General features: G+C 33.6%; 1 protein-coding gene across 7 annotated transcripts in view; it reads right to left on the bottom strand.

Moving 5' to 3' along the window:
- YTHDC2 (YTH domain containing 2) overlaps positions 1-19,573 on the bottom strand; it is a 63,228-nt gene that overhangs the window by 36,387 nt on the left and 7,268 nt on the right. For all 7 annotated transcript variants that reach the window (XR_005559305.1, XR_005559306.1, XR_005559308.1 and 4 more), the window contains exons 6-24: positions 19,328-19,430; positions 17,608-17,764; positions 14,405-14,512; positions 14,088-14,233; positions 13,143-13,278; positions 12,576-12,702; positions 10,996-11,061; positions 9,135-9,313; positions 8,443-8,539; positions 8,261-8,348; positions 8,091-8,171; positions 7,727-7,809; positions 7,367-7,472; positions 5,649-5,768; positions 5,255-5,527; positions 4,014-4,140; positions 2,960-3,165; positions 1,761-1,956; positions 565-674 (exon numbers count right to left, since the gene is read on the bottom strand). Coding sequence is in view for 2 of the 7 variants with exons in the window: in XM_039364571.1 (XP_039220505.1) it covers positions 565-674; positions 1,761-1,956; positions 2,960-3,165; positions 4,014-4,140; positions 5,255-5,527; positions 5,649-5,768; positions 7,367-7,472; positions 7,727-7,809; positions 8,091-8,171; positions 8,261-8,348; positions 8,443-8,539; positions 9,135-9,313; positions 10,996-11,061; positions 12,576-12,702; positions 13,143-13,278; positions 14,088-14,233; positions 14,405-14,512; positions 17,608-17,764; positions 19,328-19,430 (2,509 nt within the window). In the remaining 5 variants the exon portion in view is untranslated. The remainder of the gene's footprint in view (positions 1-564; positions 675-1,760; positions 1,957-2,959; positions 3,166-4,013; positions 4,141-5,254; positions 5,528-5,648; positions 5,769-7,366; positions 7,473-7,726; positions 7,810-8,090; positions 8,172-8,260; positions 8,349-8,442; positions 8,540-9,134; positions 9,314-10,995; positions 11,062-12,575; positions 12,703-13,142; positions 13,279-14,087; positions 14,234-14,404; positions 14,513-17,607; positions 17,765-19,327; positions 19,431-19,573) is intronic.

Raw genomic sequence — 19,573 nt, 5'->3', positions numbered from 1 at the left:
ACCTACTGACAATCAATTTTATGGAATTCATATTTGTGCTGGAAAAAGATATTTATATATACCGTACTTTCTGGCGTATAAGACGACTTTCGCAAGCTTTAAAATTGGTGCCGAAGTCGAGGGTCATCTTATATGCTGAAAATAACGGTAGTTTCCGGCGTATAAGATGACTTTCTAGTCATGCAACTCGGCGCCGAAGACAGGGGTCGTCTTATACGCCAGGTCGCCTTATACGCCGGAATATACGGTATGCTCTCTATATCATCCTTTTTTAAAAAATAAATCCTCAAACCTTCCATATTTACTCAAATTTTTCAATTTTTTATTTTCAAAATTGCACATTTTTTTTTCAGCAACTGAATTCCAGACACAGTGACACAGATAAATGCAAGATACTACAATACTTATAGTAGTTCCATGAATTTAAGGAAATATAGCAGTACAGATTTTTTTTTTTTCCTTTCATGGATCTACATTTGAAATCCTCATCTTACAAGCCTTTAAGCAAATATTTCTTTTGGGGGAAAAACCTGTATTAAATGTTTTTTTTTAGCAGTCAGTTACCTCTGGGTCTAATTTGAAATTGAGCCACTCATCTAATTTTAAAGCAGCCAAGTTTGCAGTTGTTCGATCCTCCATTTCACTATCACTGCTATCGTTAGGGACACCATCAACTATATTGGAAAACAGAGATCTTATGTATTAGTCATTTGTAAATAATATTTCAATAAATAATTTGACATTTTAATGATTAATCTGTACTAAGAACTCACTAAAGTAAATATTCAATTTCTCTAAAATACAAAGAATGAACCATTGTTTTTCATGGAAACAGAAAACATTTCTGGAATCCGTATATTATGCAATATGTATATATAATCAAATTCATTTACTTTGAAAATTAGTTTACTTAATTACAACAATTATGATATATTATATAGAGACTTGACACATTTTTTAAAGAACATACTGTCAGAAAATATTAGAAATTTAGACCTGTATAATTGTTATTAACAATAAGTTAGTTCAATAATATATAAATATTATACTTGCAATCATATTTTCTATGATTTGAAATGAAATCCAATTGTATATGCATGTACACACGCACAGACAAATAAAGAAATATAAAATTAAGGTTGTTCACACTATGATCTTTCATGTATGGAGACCAAATTTTTCAAACACAATAAACTCAACTTGCCATGTGCAAGACTATTCAATTTATCTAGTAATTATATATCTTGATTTTATTCTGGCATTATTTCCTAATCAATAGTAATACAGTATAGTTCATACTACAAATAGTCCTCTATTTACATCCAGTTGCTTAGCAATCATTCAAAAGTATGACAACTCCCCCCAACAGCTACTTATAACTCAGTTTTGAAGTTACGGCTGCTGCATTGCCCCCTCAGTCACATGCACAAAATTCAGGCTGATTCGTCCCTATGACCAATTACAGGGACACTGTAGCAATTTCCAGCCTATCTCCCCCCCCCCAATCTTGTTCCATTGGGTCCCCTGCAGGCTTTGGGCCTGCTTCCCATCCCACCGGCTCCTGCACCATTCTCCCCACCACGTCATCAATCGCTGACCATCCATTTTTCTTTCATCCAACCCTTTAAAAATCATGTTTAGATTTACATTATATAATATATGGAACAAAAATAATCCCTTATATATTTTGATCCAGTAGTTTAAACATCAACTGTCAAGGATTTTTTTAAATATAAATTACAGGAATATGAATACCCTACCTCGGAAGGAAGAAGGCTCCTGTAAAGCATTACTTGGCAACCTAGCTGATCCACAGAAGAGGGCCACTGTGACTGGAGTCACAACTGAGCAGCACCTGATATTGGCTATTCGGTGGGCTCTTGTCATTTCATCATATATAAGCCAGTCTGTGGGAAGTGCCTGAATAGCTGCTACTTGGCCATTTGCAGGAGGAATCTGTTAGCAGTTCAGCAAAATGGTTTGTTCAGCACAATAAATTAGGCAATTTAAAAATATTAACTTTAAGCTATGTTACATAAATTAACAAGAAAAGAATTGGGATCACTTAATGTTATCAGATTATTAATGTAAGCAGGTGTAGAGTTTTGTTAAAACTTTAGGCAGGAGATTTCAATAGCTCCATATAAGTCACTCTTAGTTTTCTGAAAGCCAAACTATCTATTTGTATTCTAGACCTGAATATCCTATAGCAAAAAATTCAGTTAAATATCAAATTTAACAAATCTATGATTCATAAAAAATATGAATATTAAATATATCTCTGTGTATATGCATGTGTGTAGCGAAATACAATACTATTTCACATATATTTGCCAAGTATAAAAGATGATATACATAGAGTTTATTCATGTAATTTGTAACTTGATATGATATGTCTTTATTTAATCTTCCATCAGCTAAGCAGATTCAGACCTGCTTAATTCTTAGGTGGGAGACTTTCAAGAAAAACAAAAGGTCTAGGCTGGATGGGAAAGGTGAAAGAAGTCCCAAAAGACCTGTTGGCAAACAATTTATGTACTGCTGCTAAGAAAATTCATGGATGTGTCTATGAAATCACACTCGATTTTAGAAAGACTTTTATCTTTTCACTTGTCCTCTAAATAGAAATTAATCAAAAGTTGAACTGTATAATCTCCCTCTAAGTTGTTCAGTTAGGAAACTAATTTTCGCTTTTCATATTTAGTTAAATGTTTGAAAGCCTGGTAAATTATGCAAAAAATCCTCATAGGAAAAGGTATCCCAAATATTTGGGGGAGTGAGTTGCTTTTTCCTCCAAACCTGAATAGGAAGGTGTGCAACGCACTTGAAAAAGATGCATGAGCCAAGCGTTAAACTAAGGACACACTTTAGAAGGCCCACAGTAAGTGCTTTGAAGGCTATCTCAATTCTTTCTTTCTTTCCATGGGCCAGGACTGCAACCCTAATACTTTTATCTCACCTTTTTATACTGGGGTTGGCTAAGAACAGATGTAGGATGAAAACGGACTTTTTTCTCTTTTGGCCCAGTCAAAATTACATTCTCTCTGTCAACATGAACAATATTTGGATACATTCCAGCTACTAAGGCTCCTTTAACTACAGCCCAATTTTCTGAGTTTGTGTTCACATCCCTTATATCACCACCACCTCTGGCTCTAACAAAACCTGGGAAAGAAAGAAATCACTAGTTAATTATTTAAAAAACAACTTTATTTCTTGTATTTAACTGTTAGCCTGGATAGTTTCTTAACTCTCACTTCATTTTTAAGATATATTAACTGTACATTTAGCATAGATGAATTCTACTGAAAAACAGATAGTAGAGGATTTGCCCTCCACTTTATCTGGTTGATTTGTACTTGTTTTTTTTTGTTTTGTTTTTTTGTATTTTAATATCATACAGATTGTCAAAGCCAGACAGATATATAAATTTATGTTAATTCTGAACCTTCGGTAAAACACTTTTTCACCATTAGCAGTTATACAATGGTGTTCCTAATCCAATCAGAGATACTTATGACAGTGCAGTGTGGAAATATTGTTCCTTAAAACAATGAACAAAAGCAACCTCTGAAAGTTTCTTTCTAACAGATGTTCAGAAAATTACACAAAAATGGAATTCATTCCAACACGCAAACAGGTTTCCCTATTTTAATATTTAACTGAAATTAGAAGAATGAATCAAAGGAAAAATAGCATCAATTAATAATTTACACTATTCTAGATACAATAATGATTCAACTTTATAAATTAACTTAAATTATAACATATAGATTTTTGTAAAGAACTACATTTTTATTATTTTCCACGTGACTATTAATCTACATATAACTACTAATATCCTTTACTTTTTGTATTAGGAAAATAGCGTATGGCTTGAAGAAATGACAGCAGCTTATTCTTTCAAACATAGCAAACCAAACACAGTAGGGAAAGTTGTAGCTTTCGACATATGGAACCAAGAGATGGCTTTCTTTATTATTTATGATTATTATGAATATATATATTTGTACCTGAGGCTCTCAGCTGCCCAAGCAACTGTGTTCTCATTCCTATGATAATTTCCATGGTTGCCTGAGAAAGGAAGTTCTTCTCACAAAAAGCTCTTTCCCAGCCATCACTGCGTGCTTTCTGCCATGCCTACCAAAGATGTTGGTTTAAAATGCTTAGAACAGATGATAGACAGACACACAGATAGGCAGACAGACAGATAGAGATAGACACATCCATAATACGTCTACAGTAGCCTTTCCAAACCTAACCCCTTTCTAGATTACCAAAAATTAATGTATGTCTTCCCATCTCTCAAACTTACAATCAAAGACAACTAATATCTATCTATATTGGCTCTACGGGCTCTTTGTGCAGAAGATTAGATGAATGAATCCACTATTCGAAAGGCAAAAACCACTGCACTGTCTCTGAGGCAATTTCTTAGGGGTTGCAGAAGTCTTCCAAAATTGTGTCCCCTTAAGGGCAAGAAAGTCATAACAGTTGAGAGACAGAGAGATCACCAAAAGTCCCTATTGTTCCTACAGCCACTGAGTAGATTTGGAAAATAAAACTGATAGAAACAATTTCCCACACAGCAATGAAGAGAGCACTTCACTCTTCATTGCTCTTGAATACTTTTCAAATCAAACAATCATCTTGAGCCCTCCATTAACTTCTTCTTACACCAAAGAAACCAAAGGACAGCTCTATACAATGCTTTTTTTATACACAAGAGATGTCTTTTTCCCACAGCATAATCTTTAGAACTGTTTTTCTATTATTATTTCAACTAATATGTGATTTAAAAAATTAAAAAATAAGATGCATATTTTTATCAAGTTTTAAGGAAATTTTAAAAGTTTCAGCAATCAATTTAACCATATTACAGCATTACAGGAGCCAGAACTGCAAGCTGCTGAGGTTCTCACTTTTAACACAGGTTAAAAATGAAAGTCTTGAAAGTGATAAAGAAAAAGCAGAAAATACACATAGAATCAACATAACACTATTGTCTTTTGACAGCTGGCAACAATGAAAAAAGGAAACAAGTAGCAGATGGAAAGCAGAGGCTAGCTGGCAGCAGCAAAAAGGAGACAGAAACTAACAACAATATAAATTAGATTTTCAAGAGCTCTGCCCTAATTATATTATTCCTAAGGTAACTTTTCAAAATAATTTGATCTAGCTAAAATAGCTCATCTGTTTCATATAATCAAATATGAATTGTTAAATGTCCTTTTAGTAAATAAACATATAATACCTGGAAAGCCCGAAGAAGAGCCATATGGTCACTAAATGTTCCCGCAGTAAATCGTTTTCTACACAGCATGGCTGCACGTTTTTGAGAAGCCTGTGTGGGTAGCACAAAAGGATCCCGATACGCAAGTGTGCAAGCAATTGTCAGAATAGGATCCAGGCACTTCAGAACCACAGCGCAAAGCACCATTTTCCCAAGATGGGGCTCTACAGGTAAGTCAGCCAGATGATAGCCAAGTTCTGTTAAATCTTCCCAGGTGTCCATAGCATCTATGGTCTATTAAAACAAATTATAAGCAATGTTATAGACAGACGTGCATAATCTAAATTTTTTCTGGGCCATAATTAAGGTTCAAATTCAAATTAGTTAAAAATTCAGTCGCGTTCTATTTACTCACCTTAAGTATCTGCACAGCATTTCGCACAATTAAAGCAGGAGGTGGCTCTGGAGCTTTCATTAAGAAGTCAGCAATTGGACAATTGATGGGAGCTAGCAATTTTGTATGTAAACAAAGCTCCTATAATATAAAGATATGTTTTTCAGATCATGACTTCATTCACAGTGCAATCTTATATATGTCTACTTAGATGTCAGTGATGGAACAGTGTTTATTTTTATCAATTCTTCTATCCACTGTAGCAACTTACGTTCTTCTCTGAGGGAGATGTTGGTTCAAAAATATGACTGGTAGGTAGGTAAATAGACAGGCAGACAGACAGACAGACAAGAAAACTAGCCTGGTTGAAAACATCTTCCAAAACATTAGACTACAATCTTGCAGTTCACTTCAACATCTATAAATCTTTCATTTATCATAAATATATTTTATTTTATTTTTTATTTATCAAATTTCTTTGCCGCTCATCTTGCAGTTCAAGTGATGTTTCTTAAAAATTAATGATGGTTACCAGATGATTAAATAAGCCATTGCACAAGCCACATCTGTCTTCTGTCATTTAGGAATAATTAGATAATATAAATTCAAATATTATTTTTGGGAAATGGTTACTGAATGCAACAACAACATCAAACTGCCTAGCAAACTCAATTGGTTTGATAAATAAGCATGCCTAGGTTTTTCATTCAACTGCATATATTCAGACGTTGTATGTCTTCATCATTCGAGGTTTTTAAGAAGAGACTGGACAGCCACTGATCTAAAATGATATAGGGACTCCTGCTTGAGCAGGAGGGGGCTGGACTAGAAGACTTCCATGGTCCCTTTCAGCTCTATTCTGATTATTTATTTAAAATGTTATAAAAAGGGAAATCTAAGAGAAATATTAGATTTTTTTGACATTCTGAAGCAGAAACTGGCAATGTAACTGCCTACAGTGCCTTACATTTTTGATACTTTTTGAAATCCTGAAATCACATAAGGTGTCAGATATTGTCAGGCAAAATTTCAAGCTTTTCATTGCTGAAAATCTGGGAGATTTCAATAATTTAAAATTTTTATTCTAGTCAACAAATATTTTCCAGTACAGAAAAAATGTATTACTTGAATCTTTAGGATTATTCAAAGCAATGTTGTATATGTAGGTATGAAAAGAAAACCCACAACAGTGACTATCATCAGATTTTACAGTGCATATTAAGAAAACTCTTGTTCAAGAGACAGTGAGGCAGAGATGCAGGATATCTAATTTATTCAACATCTCATAAAAATCTAGTTCCCATTAAGCATTTAGCACAATTGAAAAGTACTGTTATTTTAATATTCAAAAGGTTTCAAGGATTTCCATACAAAGCCTCCAAAACAGCTTTCCATATATTGTTGCATATTTGTTGTACATAGCAATCAACCAGAGTCTATTTAAGGTTTGTTGGACAAGCCACACTCAGTCTTGTAAACCTATACATATATACATAAACATACAGATATTTTGATAGGCTATCTGAACCTTCATACTTTCTTTTCTCCTCAGGCTATTTCTTGGATCTGGAAACAAATTCTTGAACTTAATTGCTAAAAATATCAAAAAGTAACAGAAACTAAGGTTAATTTGAGCCACATTCTCACAGGTGATTCAACAAATCATAGTTAAAATAAACCACAGCTTAACTCAAGCACAGTATTAAAAAGGGCTTAACAAGAGAATAAAAATTACCCACTTGCAAAGGCATTCTTAGAAGTTCAGGAGTCTGAAATTCCAACATATTTTGAAATCTTAATTTACTGAAAAGTCGAAAACAAATTCCAGGTCGACAACGTCCTGCCCTTAGAAGTAAAAAATTATTTAAGCTGAATTAAAACATTAAAAAATATATGAATAAATTATCAAAGCAGACTAAAAATTCATTCATTAAATTTTCGATCCTAAGTGAAAATTTTCTTCCCACTTTTAATTTTATATATCTGTGAGGGTTTCTTGCTAGGTCTGGAAAAAGATTTCTTTTTTTTAATGATGTATCTTAAAATGCTGAACATCCCTAACGCAAGCCTCTAAAAATATTTTTTTACATTTTTATTACCTGCCCTTCCTCTGAACAGCACTTGCTTTAGAAATCCACACCATCTTAAGCATAGTTACACAATTCAGTGCATCAAAGGACTTCTAGAAAGTTAAGAAAAATCTGTTATAAAATATCAATATTTATTTATTAATTAATTTATACTCCTCCAATATTTGGCAGTTAATGATACAAAAATGAACACTAAATTAGTAATTAAGTCATATAACAATATATGATGTATATGTGTATGTTATAATAATTATTTTTATTTTACTAAAGTAATGTCAACATAATTTTCTTTAATTAAATTTTCTACAAAATAAATTTTAAAATAAAATATACATTATATTATAAAAAGCCCATTACATTAAAGATAGCATACCTCTTTCATTTTTCCCGAGTCAATCACAAAAACAACATCATTTACTGTGATACTGGTTTCTGCAATATTTGTAGAAAGTATCTGCAGAAACAAAAACAGCAACCTTGTAATGACAGCTTAATGTTAAAGTGGAAACAATCATTAAATAACTAAAGTCATTTGATACTTGCTATTTTGCGGATGCCTAGAGGAGAAGTCTTAAGAACCTTTTTCTGGTCAGATGTCTGCATATTTGAGTGCAGCATAAATACCTGGAATCTGATAGCAAAAAATCAGAATGGAATACCAAAAATATTGCAGTTCTGAAAGTAAAACAAAAAGCCCTTCAAAATAAATATATATAAACTTTTACCTATGAGCATTATCTGCAAATCTTTTGTCATCAAAGAGTATGCGATCTCTCAATCCAACTATCTCATCATATCCAGGAAGAAAAATTAAAACTGCACCTGTAAAACAAAGTTCAAATGCTATAGAAAGATGAACCTAAGCAATTTTAATTATTGTTGCACTCATATTTCTCACAATTAATAAATAGCTTCAGAACTCTGTAGAATTATGTATACTGTCTTTAGTTTGAGAATTCGAACACTTCTTAAAGGGTTTTTCTATTATCAGCTAGATCAAATCATTCCTGAATGTGAATGTGCTACAACAGAAATAAAAGTAAACCAAGCCTTATTGCTCTCTTGCCTATGTAACTGAATGTGAAACAAATCTCAACTTCATTTGTATGCATTTAGGCCTTGCTCATAATTCATTATTAAATTGCAAGAAAAAAGAGACAATAGGTCTGTCAATCTCTATCTCTGTATATATGCTGGCCTTGGGATACATGCTGGAGTATAAATAATCCATTCTTCAGTGACTCGGGTCTTTCAGAGTTTATAATGTTAGGATCGTATATATTTTTTAATTTCTAGTCATACTAAGTGATTAGGATTTAGCAAAAACAATTTAAATTAATAACAAACAAATATAGCTTGATATGCAATAACGAATGAAATAATACATTAAAGCGGGATATATCTAAATGGACATTACCTGCATCACAGCTATGGCAGATGTTATACAGAAGGTGCATTATCAGGTCAAGATCTACTTTTTCATCATCAAAACTGTAGTGATAAGCTTTCAGGAGTTCTCGATCTTCTATATTCATTTCACCAGCATTAGCATGGACTAAGGAACTTTCATCTAGATTACCAGACTCTAATGAGGCACTGAAATATATAGCAGAGATAAATAAGGTAAGATAACACTGATGAAATAGGTGTTAAACCTAAAAATAAAAAACCAGAAGTCCCAAATGATTTTGTTTTCAATTTTACAAATATTTGGAAACTACAAAGAAATCTTTCTAAGAATACAAGGGCATTGATTCAACAAAGACATTAGTTAATCCAAGGATTTTTGTCTTTTTCCTTTTCACTCTCGAAGTCCTAAAGAGCCAGTGTTCATAGTAATTCTTTCTTGGTTAATAATCCACTGAATTTACCTGAACAGAATAGGTTTATAAAATTAACTTCAATTAATCCATAAACTTACTCACATGCTTTATTTGTTCAATTTACTCAATGAAAACATTGAAAAACTAATCTCCTAGAACAGAGGTCCCCAAACCTTTTGGGCACCAGGGACCGGTTCCGTGGAGACAGGTTTTTCCACAGACTGGAAGGGCATGGTTTTGTGTGCTGCCCGCATCCCACAGATGAGGCTTTGCTTGTTTGTGCAGACCGGTTACTGGCTTGCCGTGGCCCGGTACTGGTCCACGGACCAGGGGTTGGGGACGCCTGTCCTAGAAAGCAATACAGTTAACACTTTCAGTATGAACTATCAATGTATTTACTCTAGTGGCAAGGGGATTAAGCTTTTATTTATTAGCTTATATGCCCCCCATCTTGCCTCTTCCAAGTTTCTATAGCTCAAAGATGAGAATACGGAATCGAAAAGCTAACTCAGAATGTTCTGATAGAACAACTCATATGGTCTATTCTGCACGTGAAATAAAATATAACCACCACTCTGGATATATTTAATAGAGGTCAACACTAAAAAAATATGTTTAATATTAAATTACCTCATTGTTTAAACCTCTTCCCATACTGTGTTACAACTGCTGTTCACTAATGTTCTAGTTCATCCTATTTCATATCTTTTAAATACAGGCTAAATTACAGAAACAAATCATTTGCTAATTTTGCAAGGACCATTAATGCCTTGTTTTAGAGGTAGCTTGGCTTTAAACCTGGAATTAACATATACATCAAGAAGAAAATAAACTGCAAAGTGCAATGTGTGCAATAAAAATAGCTTGGGGAATGATCCTAAAAATATTTAGTACTTTTATTAAACATTAAGAGTTTTTCCAAGTATCATTAAGTAACTCTTTTTCCTATTTCATTTTATCATGAAATTTCCTACTTGAAAAAGCTTAATCTGCTTCAAGAAATACAGATAGTCCTTGACTTACAACCATTTGGTTAGTGACTGTTTGAAGTTACAACGGCATTGGAAAAAGCGACTTATGACCAGTTTTCACACTTACGACTATTGCAACATCTCCATGGTTATTTGATCAAAATTTGGGCGCTTAGCAACTGACATGTATTTATGACAGTTGTACTGTCCCAGGGTCATGCGATTAACATTTGTAATTTTCCCAGATGGCTTCTGATAAGCAGAGTAATGGGGGAAGCTAGATTTGCTTAATGACCACATGACTCACTTAATAACTGCAGTGATTTAGTAACCATGGCAAAAAAGGTCATAAAAAGGGGCTCACTCACTTATCAACTGCTTGCTTAGCAATGGAAATTTTGAGTTTGACTGTGACTCTAACTTGAGGACTAACTGTATTCCAAAGGCCTGGATAGATTTATGTTAAGTAAAGAAAATACATTACCAATAGGATTCCAGCAGGTCAATTACTTCTGTCTGCCCAAAGTGTTTAGCCCAATCCAAAGCTGTCCTGTAAAAGTATTTAATAAAATGTTTGGTTTATGCACAACAATGGAATGTTCCCAATATTCTCTAGTTATATTCATTATGGTATTTGCAATAGGTCTATGAAGATTTTTTCAAACAAATGATTCACAATGATATGTAAACCATGCAAACAGCAGCAAACAGCTTAGAAAACAGCTATATAAGCCTAGAAAAAACACAACTGCTTTAGTAGTTGCAAGAAATGTGCTTTCTACATGCTCCTTTGTACTGCAAAACATTTATTTTAAAGAATTTGAACAAGTCTGATCTGTAATCTTGTTTTATTACTCTGATATTATTTAATGAGCTACCCAATAGTAGGAAAAGAGCTTCTTAATAATATTTGAACCTCTAAGGTTGCATCTTTAACTACTGCAGAGTACTTAGGATCTCTCGCTGCTACTACTACAAGTAATCTATAGTATATGAAATTACTTTTCTCTGTTGTCATATGTTTAATTATTTGCAGGACTGCTTATCTACAGCTATTTCTACCAGCCTCACAAGGCTGCACTGAATGGGGAAGTTCCAGATTCCCCTCACTGAGGTTTTACTATCTAATGCATCTTCTTTATTATTGTATCTGCCCTTTGGAATGTGCTCCCCTCCCCCACACTCCATCCCCACAAGTTTTATATCAACTATTCATAGAACCTAGAAGACCTGGCTTTTCTCCTGTGTATTGATCAAGATAGTAATTGAACCTAAATTTCAGATAGGGTACAAATTCATCTATATAGAGGATTATATATAGAATTATAATTCAAGAATGGTTTCCAAGATGAGCTATATTCTGTGGCAGGTTTATTTCTGAGTTATTTTTTTCATTGTTGGATTGTTGTTGTTGTTGTTAGTTGCGAAGTCGTGTCCGACTCATTGCAACCCCATGGACAATGTTTCTCCAGGCCTTCCTATCCTCTACCATCTTCTGGAGTCCATTTAAGCTCATGCCTACTGCTTCAGTGACTCCATCCAGCCACCTCATTCTCTGTCGTCCCATTCTTCTATTGCCCTCAATCTTTCCCAGCATTAGGCTCTTCTCCAGTGAGTCCTTCCTTCTCATTAGGTGGCCAAAGTACTTGAGTTTCAACTTCAGGATCTGGCCTTCTAAAAAGCAGTCAGGGGTGATCTCCTCTAGGACTGACCGGTTTGATCGCCTTGCAGTTCAGGGGACTCGCAGGAGTCTTCTCCAGCACGATAGTTCAAAGGCCTCAATTCTTTTGCACTCAGCCTTTCTTATGGTCCAACTTTCACAGCCATACATTGCAATTGGGAAAACCATGGCTTTGACTATATGTACTTTTGTTGGCAGGGTGATGTCTCTGCTTTTTAGTATGCTGTCCAGATTTGCCATAGCTTTGTTGGATACCACATATTAAAGCATGATCAGTAACAGAAATATTCATCAAAAACTAGAATTAAGCTCTTTCCTCCCTTCCCCCATCTTAAATCACATATATTCCCTAGAGAAAACAATGAAAAAAATGGTATTTTTACCAGCCATTGGATGATTTGATATGGACATTTGCTCCCATACCAATCAGCTGTTCCACTTGATTCAAGAAACCTCTTCCAGAAGCTACCATTAATGTTGTTGCACTTGTTTCACCATGCCTGTAATCAACTAGGGAAAGGGCGAGAAAAGATGGGAAATAAGTTTTAGAAATATTATTTATGAACTGCTCAAACTTTTAACTATTATTCCAATATTGTCAAAATATTCTTATTGTTACAAAGCATTAAAACGTGAATTGCCTAAGTATTGATTATTTTGGCTGTTATGTACAATTCTATAAACGTTTACTAGTCAGCTTGTTCGAGACCAAGCTTGTTTGAGAAAATTCAGACACTGGAAAAAATGGTGATGATCCATGAGTCACATAACTGATTTATTCAGGAATCATTCATCATTTCAAAATTATTATTCAGACTTCTAAGAAACCAAAGCTGGATTATTATTCTGTAAATAGCATGGCCATTTATGATACGGTATCTCAGTCCAGTTGCCTCTTTGGGAATTTCAGTACGTCATTCAGTAAAAAAAGTTAATTATTGTGAACTTACCACTGACATTTTCAGTTAAAATAAGATGGAACACTTGTGCAAAAGCATCAATGTCCTTATGTAACCAAATATCAGAAAGACAAGCATCCATTTCTTTAATTAACCAAGGTTCAAGACAATTAACATCTTTTTCAGCCTGCAAATGAGAACACACTTTATCGTCACTTGGAAAACACACTTTATCATCACTTGGAAATCCTTGAAAAACTTTTTAAAAAATCATTTCATTATATGTCCTGAAACTGGCAAAAAGTTTAAAAAAATGCAATATAAAACATTAAAACTATAAATAGGGATCTTACATTTAAAATTTAAATTTCACTTAAAATAAAATTGACTGGGATAGAGAGGGAAAGAGCAAAATGCATGGGGGGGGGAAAGGTGGGATGTTATCTAATCCGTTAATCACCTCCAAAATGCCTCATCCCCACTGGGGCCAAGATCACTTTTGGAAGGCCAAAGGGTGAACACAGATTTCATCTGGGAGAACACAATGTTCCAGTAGATGGGAGCCATAACTGAAAAGGCTCTTGTTCTGGACCCCACCAGCCGAAATTAGTGTATTATGTTATTACGGGAAAATTGGGAGAAATCCATGTACTTGATTCTGCCAATATAAGCTGCTTCCTCATTTATATACATCAAATTCAATTTTACATGATACAAAGTAAATAATGCATGAACTCAATTAAAAGAATGATAAAATCATGAAAATTTTATGCAAAAATTGAAAAGCACAAAATAATACAATATGGAAGTTGTAGCAAGTTTGGACTTTCATTGTCTTCTAATTTTTTTGTAGAGTTGGAAACATGGACATGCGTATGAAGATATTTGTGAAGCAGATATATCAACCAGAACTTAAGCCTGAGCTTATAACCATAATCATTCCTATCCAAGGTAAAATCTAATATAAAATATCAAAGATCTTAGAGTAGTGCATACCAATTGACTGAAGACAGTGTCACCCCCATCATCCAGCAGTTCATATTCTTCAGTTACATTTGGTACTGCCCTCTGTCGTTGCAATTCAGGTTTGCTATTATCTTGCGCAGAATACCATTCAGTCAAAGTTGTCTGCTGTTTTTCTTCTAGGTAGCATATTTATGTTTTACATAAAGAAAAAAGTCAAGATTAGATCCATAGCTTTTACTATGTTAGGATTTTTCCACTGTATTTTACAGCCTCTTCCCTTCCCATTTTGCAATTTTTGTATCAATTAAAACATTAATTTTCCAACCACTACAAAACTAGATACTCACCTCGTTGTTTTTCCTTCTTGTATTTGATCATCTCTTTATTTGTATAGCCTGTACTTCTTAATATATCTTCTAAAAACATTTCCTTTACTTCAAAGGGTCTTCCTGGAACTGAAAACACAAAGATTATTATAAATTCCCAGAGTTCATTCTGAACAACCAATCAGGAATTGTAACAAACACATGTGTTTTTAGAGAACACATGTATCTTTTTTAAATATAGTTTTATTGCAAGTTTTAAAAACAAGAATAAAAATTAATATACAAGAAAAAGGAGAAAAGAAAAAGGAAGAAATAAAAAATAAAGTTAAAGTGCAAAAAGAAAAGTAGAAGAAAAATAGAAAAGACAAGATATAAAGATTTGGCTTCTGATCTTCTTTATAGCAGTTAAGTACAACTGTAGATTTACTTCTTTCCTTCTTAGATAGATTATAGAAAGACGCTCTTCTTTCCATATATCCTTATCTAATCATCAGAACCATAGATCAATAAGTCTATTTTTTTTTGTTTTATGTAAAAAGTCCATTAGGGATTTCCAGTAAGTAATAAACATAGATATTGCATTTTCTCTAATCAAAGAGGTTAATTTGGCCATTTCAACAAGTTCTATCATCTTCAACCATTCCACCATTGTAGGTATTGCCAGATCTTTCTATCTTTATGCATACAATAATAGTTGTAGTTATCATATATAAAAACAAAGTTCCATTACTTTTTTCCAGCTGTTAATCCAACAATCCCAAGAGGAAGTCCTGGTTTTCATTTGTATATTAATCTTTAAAATCTTCTGATTGGTGTATGCATTTGAACCCAAAATCTTCTAGCTCAGTGGTTCTCAATCTGTGGGTCGGGACCCCAATTGGGGTCGAACGACCATTTCACGGGGGTCGCCAAACAAGGCTGTCCGCCATTTTTCCCTTTTCTTTGGCCACCCCCCTGGCACCCAATGATGTATAAGTTGTTGGGAGTCACCACAACATGGGGAACTGTATTATGGGGTCGCGGCATTAGAAAGGTTGAGAACCACTGTTCTAGCTTTTTTGCATATTCACAAAGCACAATAAAATGACCAAGTGAAGCAGACTTCAATGATAATATTAATTAACTAAGTCAAAGGATATATCATGCTTATTATACTGATTTGATTAGTTAGCTATTAGTATAGAGGTGAACTTTAGTAGGTAGTCCCTATTGCTGCTACACTTGTTAATATGCCTTTCTGTTCTGTTTGCTTTGTCATTCTCAATGAGCTAAGCACTAATACATAGGTAGGGGTAACATGCTTTACTTAAGTATCGTTCTATTGATCTTCATTTAATAATTTTAATATGCTCCAGTTTAATTACATACATCTGGTTAGCTGCAGTTTGGTTTAATTGTATAAACCTGCACCTGATTTCTGGGACTCTGGGTCCAGTACCCACAAAATAATTTAAGACTCTCCTAATGATTATTCCTACCTTTGTGAAGTGCAACCCCCCCTTATGCTAGCACACAAATAATGCAAATCATAGTACAATCAATCAATCATCAATAAATCTTCTGTTGGCACATTTTCAATAGCCAGTCATTTCACTTGCAGTATTTTTTTCCTTCCAAATTTTCTTTCATAGACTGGAATACCACCTGCAGAACTACAAACTCTTCATATTTTTCCTTCCTAAAATTTCAAATTCTGAGGTGAGATCATTCATTCTTGGTAATAACATTTGTCCTATTTATGAACAAGAAATCAGTAGGCTTGAGGAGTCTTGTTTCAGCACACCGGTAGTGCATGTTCCTGGAAAATGAAAACTAATTCTTAATAAGGCAGTAAGTCTGGCCAGCAGACATTAGTTTCTGAACCTCACAGTAAGATATCAATTATTGCAGTTCTTTATCCTCTTGCAAATAGCAGTTATGAGTCTCCTGCTATTCAAGCAGAGAGGCAACCTCTTCTATCCGGTTAAGTGGTGTTATTCTCCTGTTGGGCTATTTATTGTCTGATGACCTGAAAGTTGTTGCTAAATTCCCACACTGCAGAAAGTCTTGTTTCTTGTTCCTCTGTCTCAGTCATGTTCACTGGAATTTGCCTTTTTTTTTCCTTTATGGCAAATTGCTTCCTCCATCAATTCTGTTGTAATTCTGCCTTCTTTGTTTGCCTTCATCTAAGTTCTTTCTCAAGAACTGAAGTATGACCAATGTTTCCTCAAACTTTACTACAAGTGTGCCTATGCTATAAATATATGCCATGTTTTATGATGGAAGAACCATGCTTACTTATTTTACTTCTTAAGGCATCATAAATGTGTGTGTGTGTGTGTGTGTGTGTGTGTGTGTATCTGTGTTCTCTTCTCAAAATCCTAGAATTGTCTCCTGTGGAACTCAAATGCCAAAGCTGTTTCATTATCACAATGATCCTTTTAGATTTAGCAACTGAAAAAAAAATTAGGGTAAATGTTTGCCTTGTTAACTCAAGCCCCACTTAACATATACTAAGAATAATATTTAAGTTTATATCCAAATAGTGTTTACTTCTGCATATGTAATGATTACATACTCAGAATTTAATAAAAATTGTATTATATGACAGCTAAGGGATTCTGAATACCTCCTTTTTTCCCAAAACAATGCTATGTCAAAATACTAATCTATATATTACTAAAATTTTCATGTTTGTGGGTAAACTTTAACTGGATGAAATGGTGCATCATAAGACAACAATTTTTGAACCAAGATATCTCAAATGGGCTAACTTACAACATGTGTCCAAAATATGGAATCCTTATGTTGGATTGTGTTATACAGTTCAACATGGGTTACTTTCAAGGCAGATACAATTCTGATTATCTCCCTGAATTTTTAAGAATCGGTACGTTAGAAGTTCTGCCACTGTTGAAGGAGTTGATGAAATTTGGTAAGCAAATGTCTCTGAAATGATGACCCAACAGGTCATGGGTTGTCTAGTACAGTCTAAAAATACAAGTTCAGTGGTAGTGCTTCAAAGAGAAAAACAGCAAATTTGTATGTATGTGTATCTTTCACACAGATATTCAACCATTTGTTTTCAAGGTTTAGTATATACCATAACACACACACACACACAGAGAGAGAGAGAGAGAGAGAGAGAGACAGAGAGAGAGGGAGAGAGAGAGAGAGATTTTCTTGAGTTGTATTTAATACTTAAATAGTTGTATTTAATAATTCTTTTTAATATTTGAACTTACTGTATATCACTGGACAGCCTCCAAAATATCTGACAAAGAGGTTCACATCGAGAGCAGCACTAGAAAGTATGAGTTTCAATGACAAATGTTTTTGTAGCATATCTCTTAATTTTGTTAACAAAAAATCACTGAATCGATCTCTTTCATGGACTTCATCCTGCAACATAAACAAGCTATGTTTTTTATAACAAAACCTGAGCATTTTGTTACATCACATACAATGATTTGTTTTTGTCGTCATCTGTTAACTGGAGTTGTTCACCTCTTGCAAACACCTCAAATATACATAGGTCTTATTTATGTATAAATTTAATAAGACTCCTTGGACAGAAAAGGTGACAAATAAGCATATATAAAACCTTACATATTGCTGAAAGGCAAAGATCATAAAATTCTACCTTACTTATTTCAGCCACATCATGCGATCAAACTCACTTAAAAAGCAGCTATGCCCAGAATGGTCAGCAGTAAAAGGAAAAAGGTTGATATGATTGAATGGGCTTAAACTCTCAGAATTACCTAGCTATTGTCCCATCTAATATTAATAGACTAAACAATCAATATATAATCCATCCTGCTGCCCTATGTTGGGATTTTAGGCAATACTTTGCTTAGGGCATTCAAGCTCATGTAAAAGGCAGTTTAAAAAAACAATCAGAATCCCAAATTCTACATGATTCATTTGAAAACTGTTCCTTAAATCTCACATTCTTGTTATATATAGAAATTGCTGAACGCAGAAAATTATATTGTTTCATAAAAAACTGACAAACCTATAGGTACCATATATGTTCATATTGGAAGATAAATGCTTTTATCAAACCACTTTAACGTCAAAATAATCAGAAATTAAAAATAATTTAAAATAATTATAAATTGTCAAATTTATCAATACAGGTAGTCCTTGGCATACAACACAATTGAGCCCAAAATTTATGTTGTTAAGTGAAAAATTTGTTAAGTGAGTTTTGCCCCATTTTACGGCTTTTCTTGCCACATTTGTTAAGTGAATCAATGCAGTTGTTAAGTTAGTAACACGGATGTTAAGTGAATCTGGCTTCCCCACTGACCCTGCTTGTCAGAACGTTGCAAAAGGGGATCACATGATCCCGGGACCCTGTAGCCATCATAAATGTGAACCAGTTGTCAAGCATCCCAATGTAAATCACATGATCATGGAGATGCTCTAAAAGTCGTTAAGTGTGAAAAATGGTCACAAGTCACTTTTTTAAATGCTGTTGTAACTTTGAATGGTCACTAAACAAACTTTTTAAGTCGAGGACTACCTGTATATTATTTTACAATTCAAGCTTACAAACACTGGTAAAAATATCTAGTAGGTAAGTATAGTTGTTCAAGCTTTAGAACCAAACATAATTATAAACATTATAATAACCAAATTCTATTCAATGTATCTAAAGAACTTTAAAAAATAATTCAAAACCTCTTCCTCTATTGGAGTCCATATGGTCCAGGAGCAAGTGCCTCAAAGTAATATATGAACAATGAAGAAGTACCAGAGTTACAGGGGAAAAGGCACTCTTATAAACTGATTAAATAAATAAGATCACCAATATGCTAATAAGAAAGTTTGTTTATATGTTAACATTTTTTTTTAAATTGTATTTAAAACTTAATTTTATTTTTTAATATAAATTTGTATTAAAAAGCTTGCATATTAACAAGGATACCATTTCTGAAAAGCATTGGCCAAACTTACCACAATAACATGAGTTACAGTAGACAACGCACTATCTCCTGCCATTAGCGTACGAAGTAATACACCATTGGTGCAAAATGTTAAGAGTGTTTTTGGAGAAACCCTGTTAATAAAAAGTTATTTTTTTAAAAAAAATTGTAAGCTTCTCCAAATCACTGATGTGTGAATTGGGTAGCTATATAAATTTGTTTAATAAATAAATAAAAACATTAAGCACAATTATATAGACATTGAAATTGCTATGAA

This window comes from Crotalus tigris, unplaced genomic scaffold, assembly GCF_016545835.1.
Source record: "Crotalus tigris isolate CLP2741 ecotype Arizona unplaced genomic scaffold, ASM1654583v1 scf7180000019802.547583, whole genome shotgun sequence".
NCBI classification, from domain to species: domain Eukaryota; kingdom Metazoa; phylum Chordata; class Lepidosauria; order Squamata; family Viperidae; genus Crotalus; species Crotalus tigris.
This window is presented reverse-complemented; position numbering and strand designations above follow the sequence as displayed.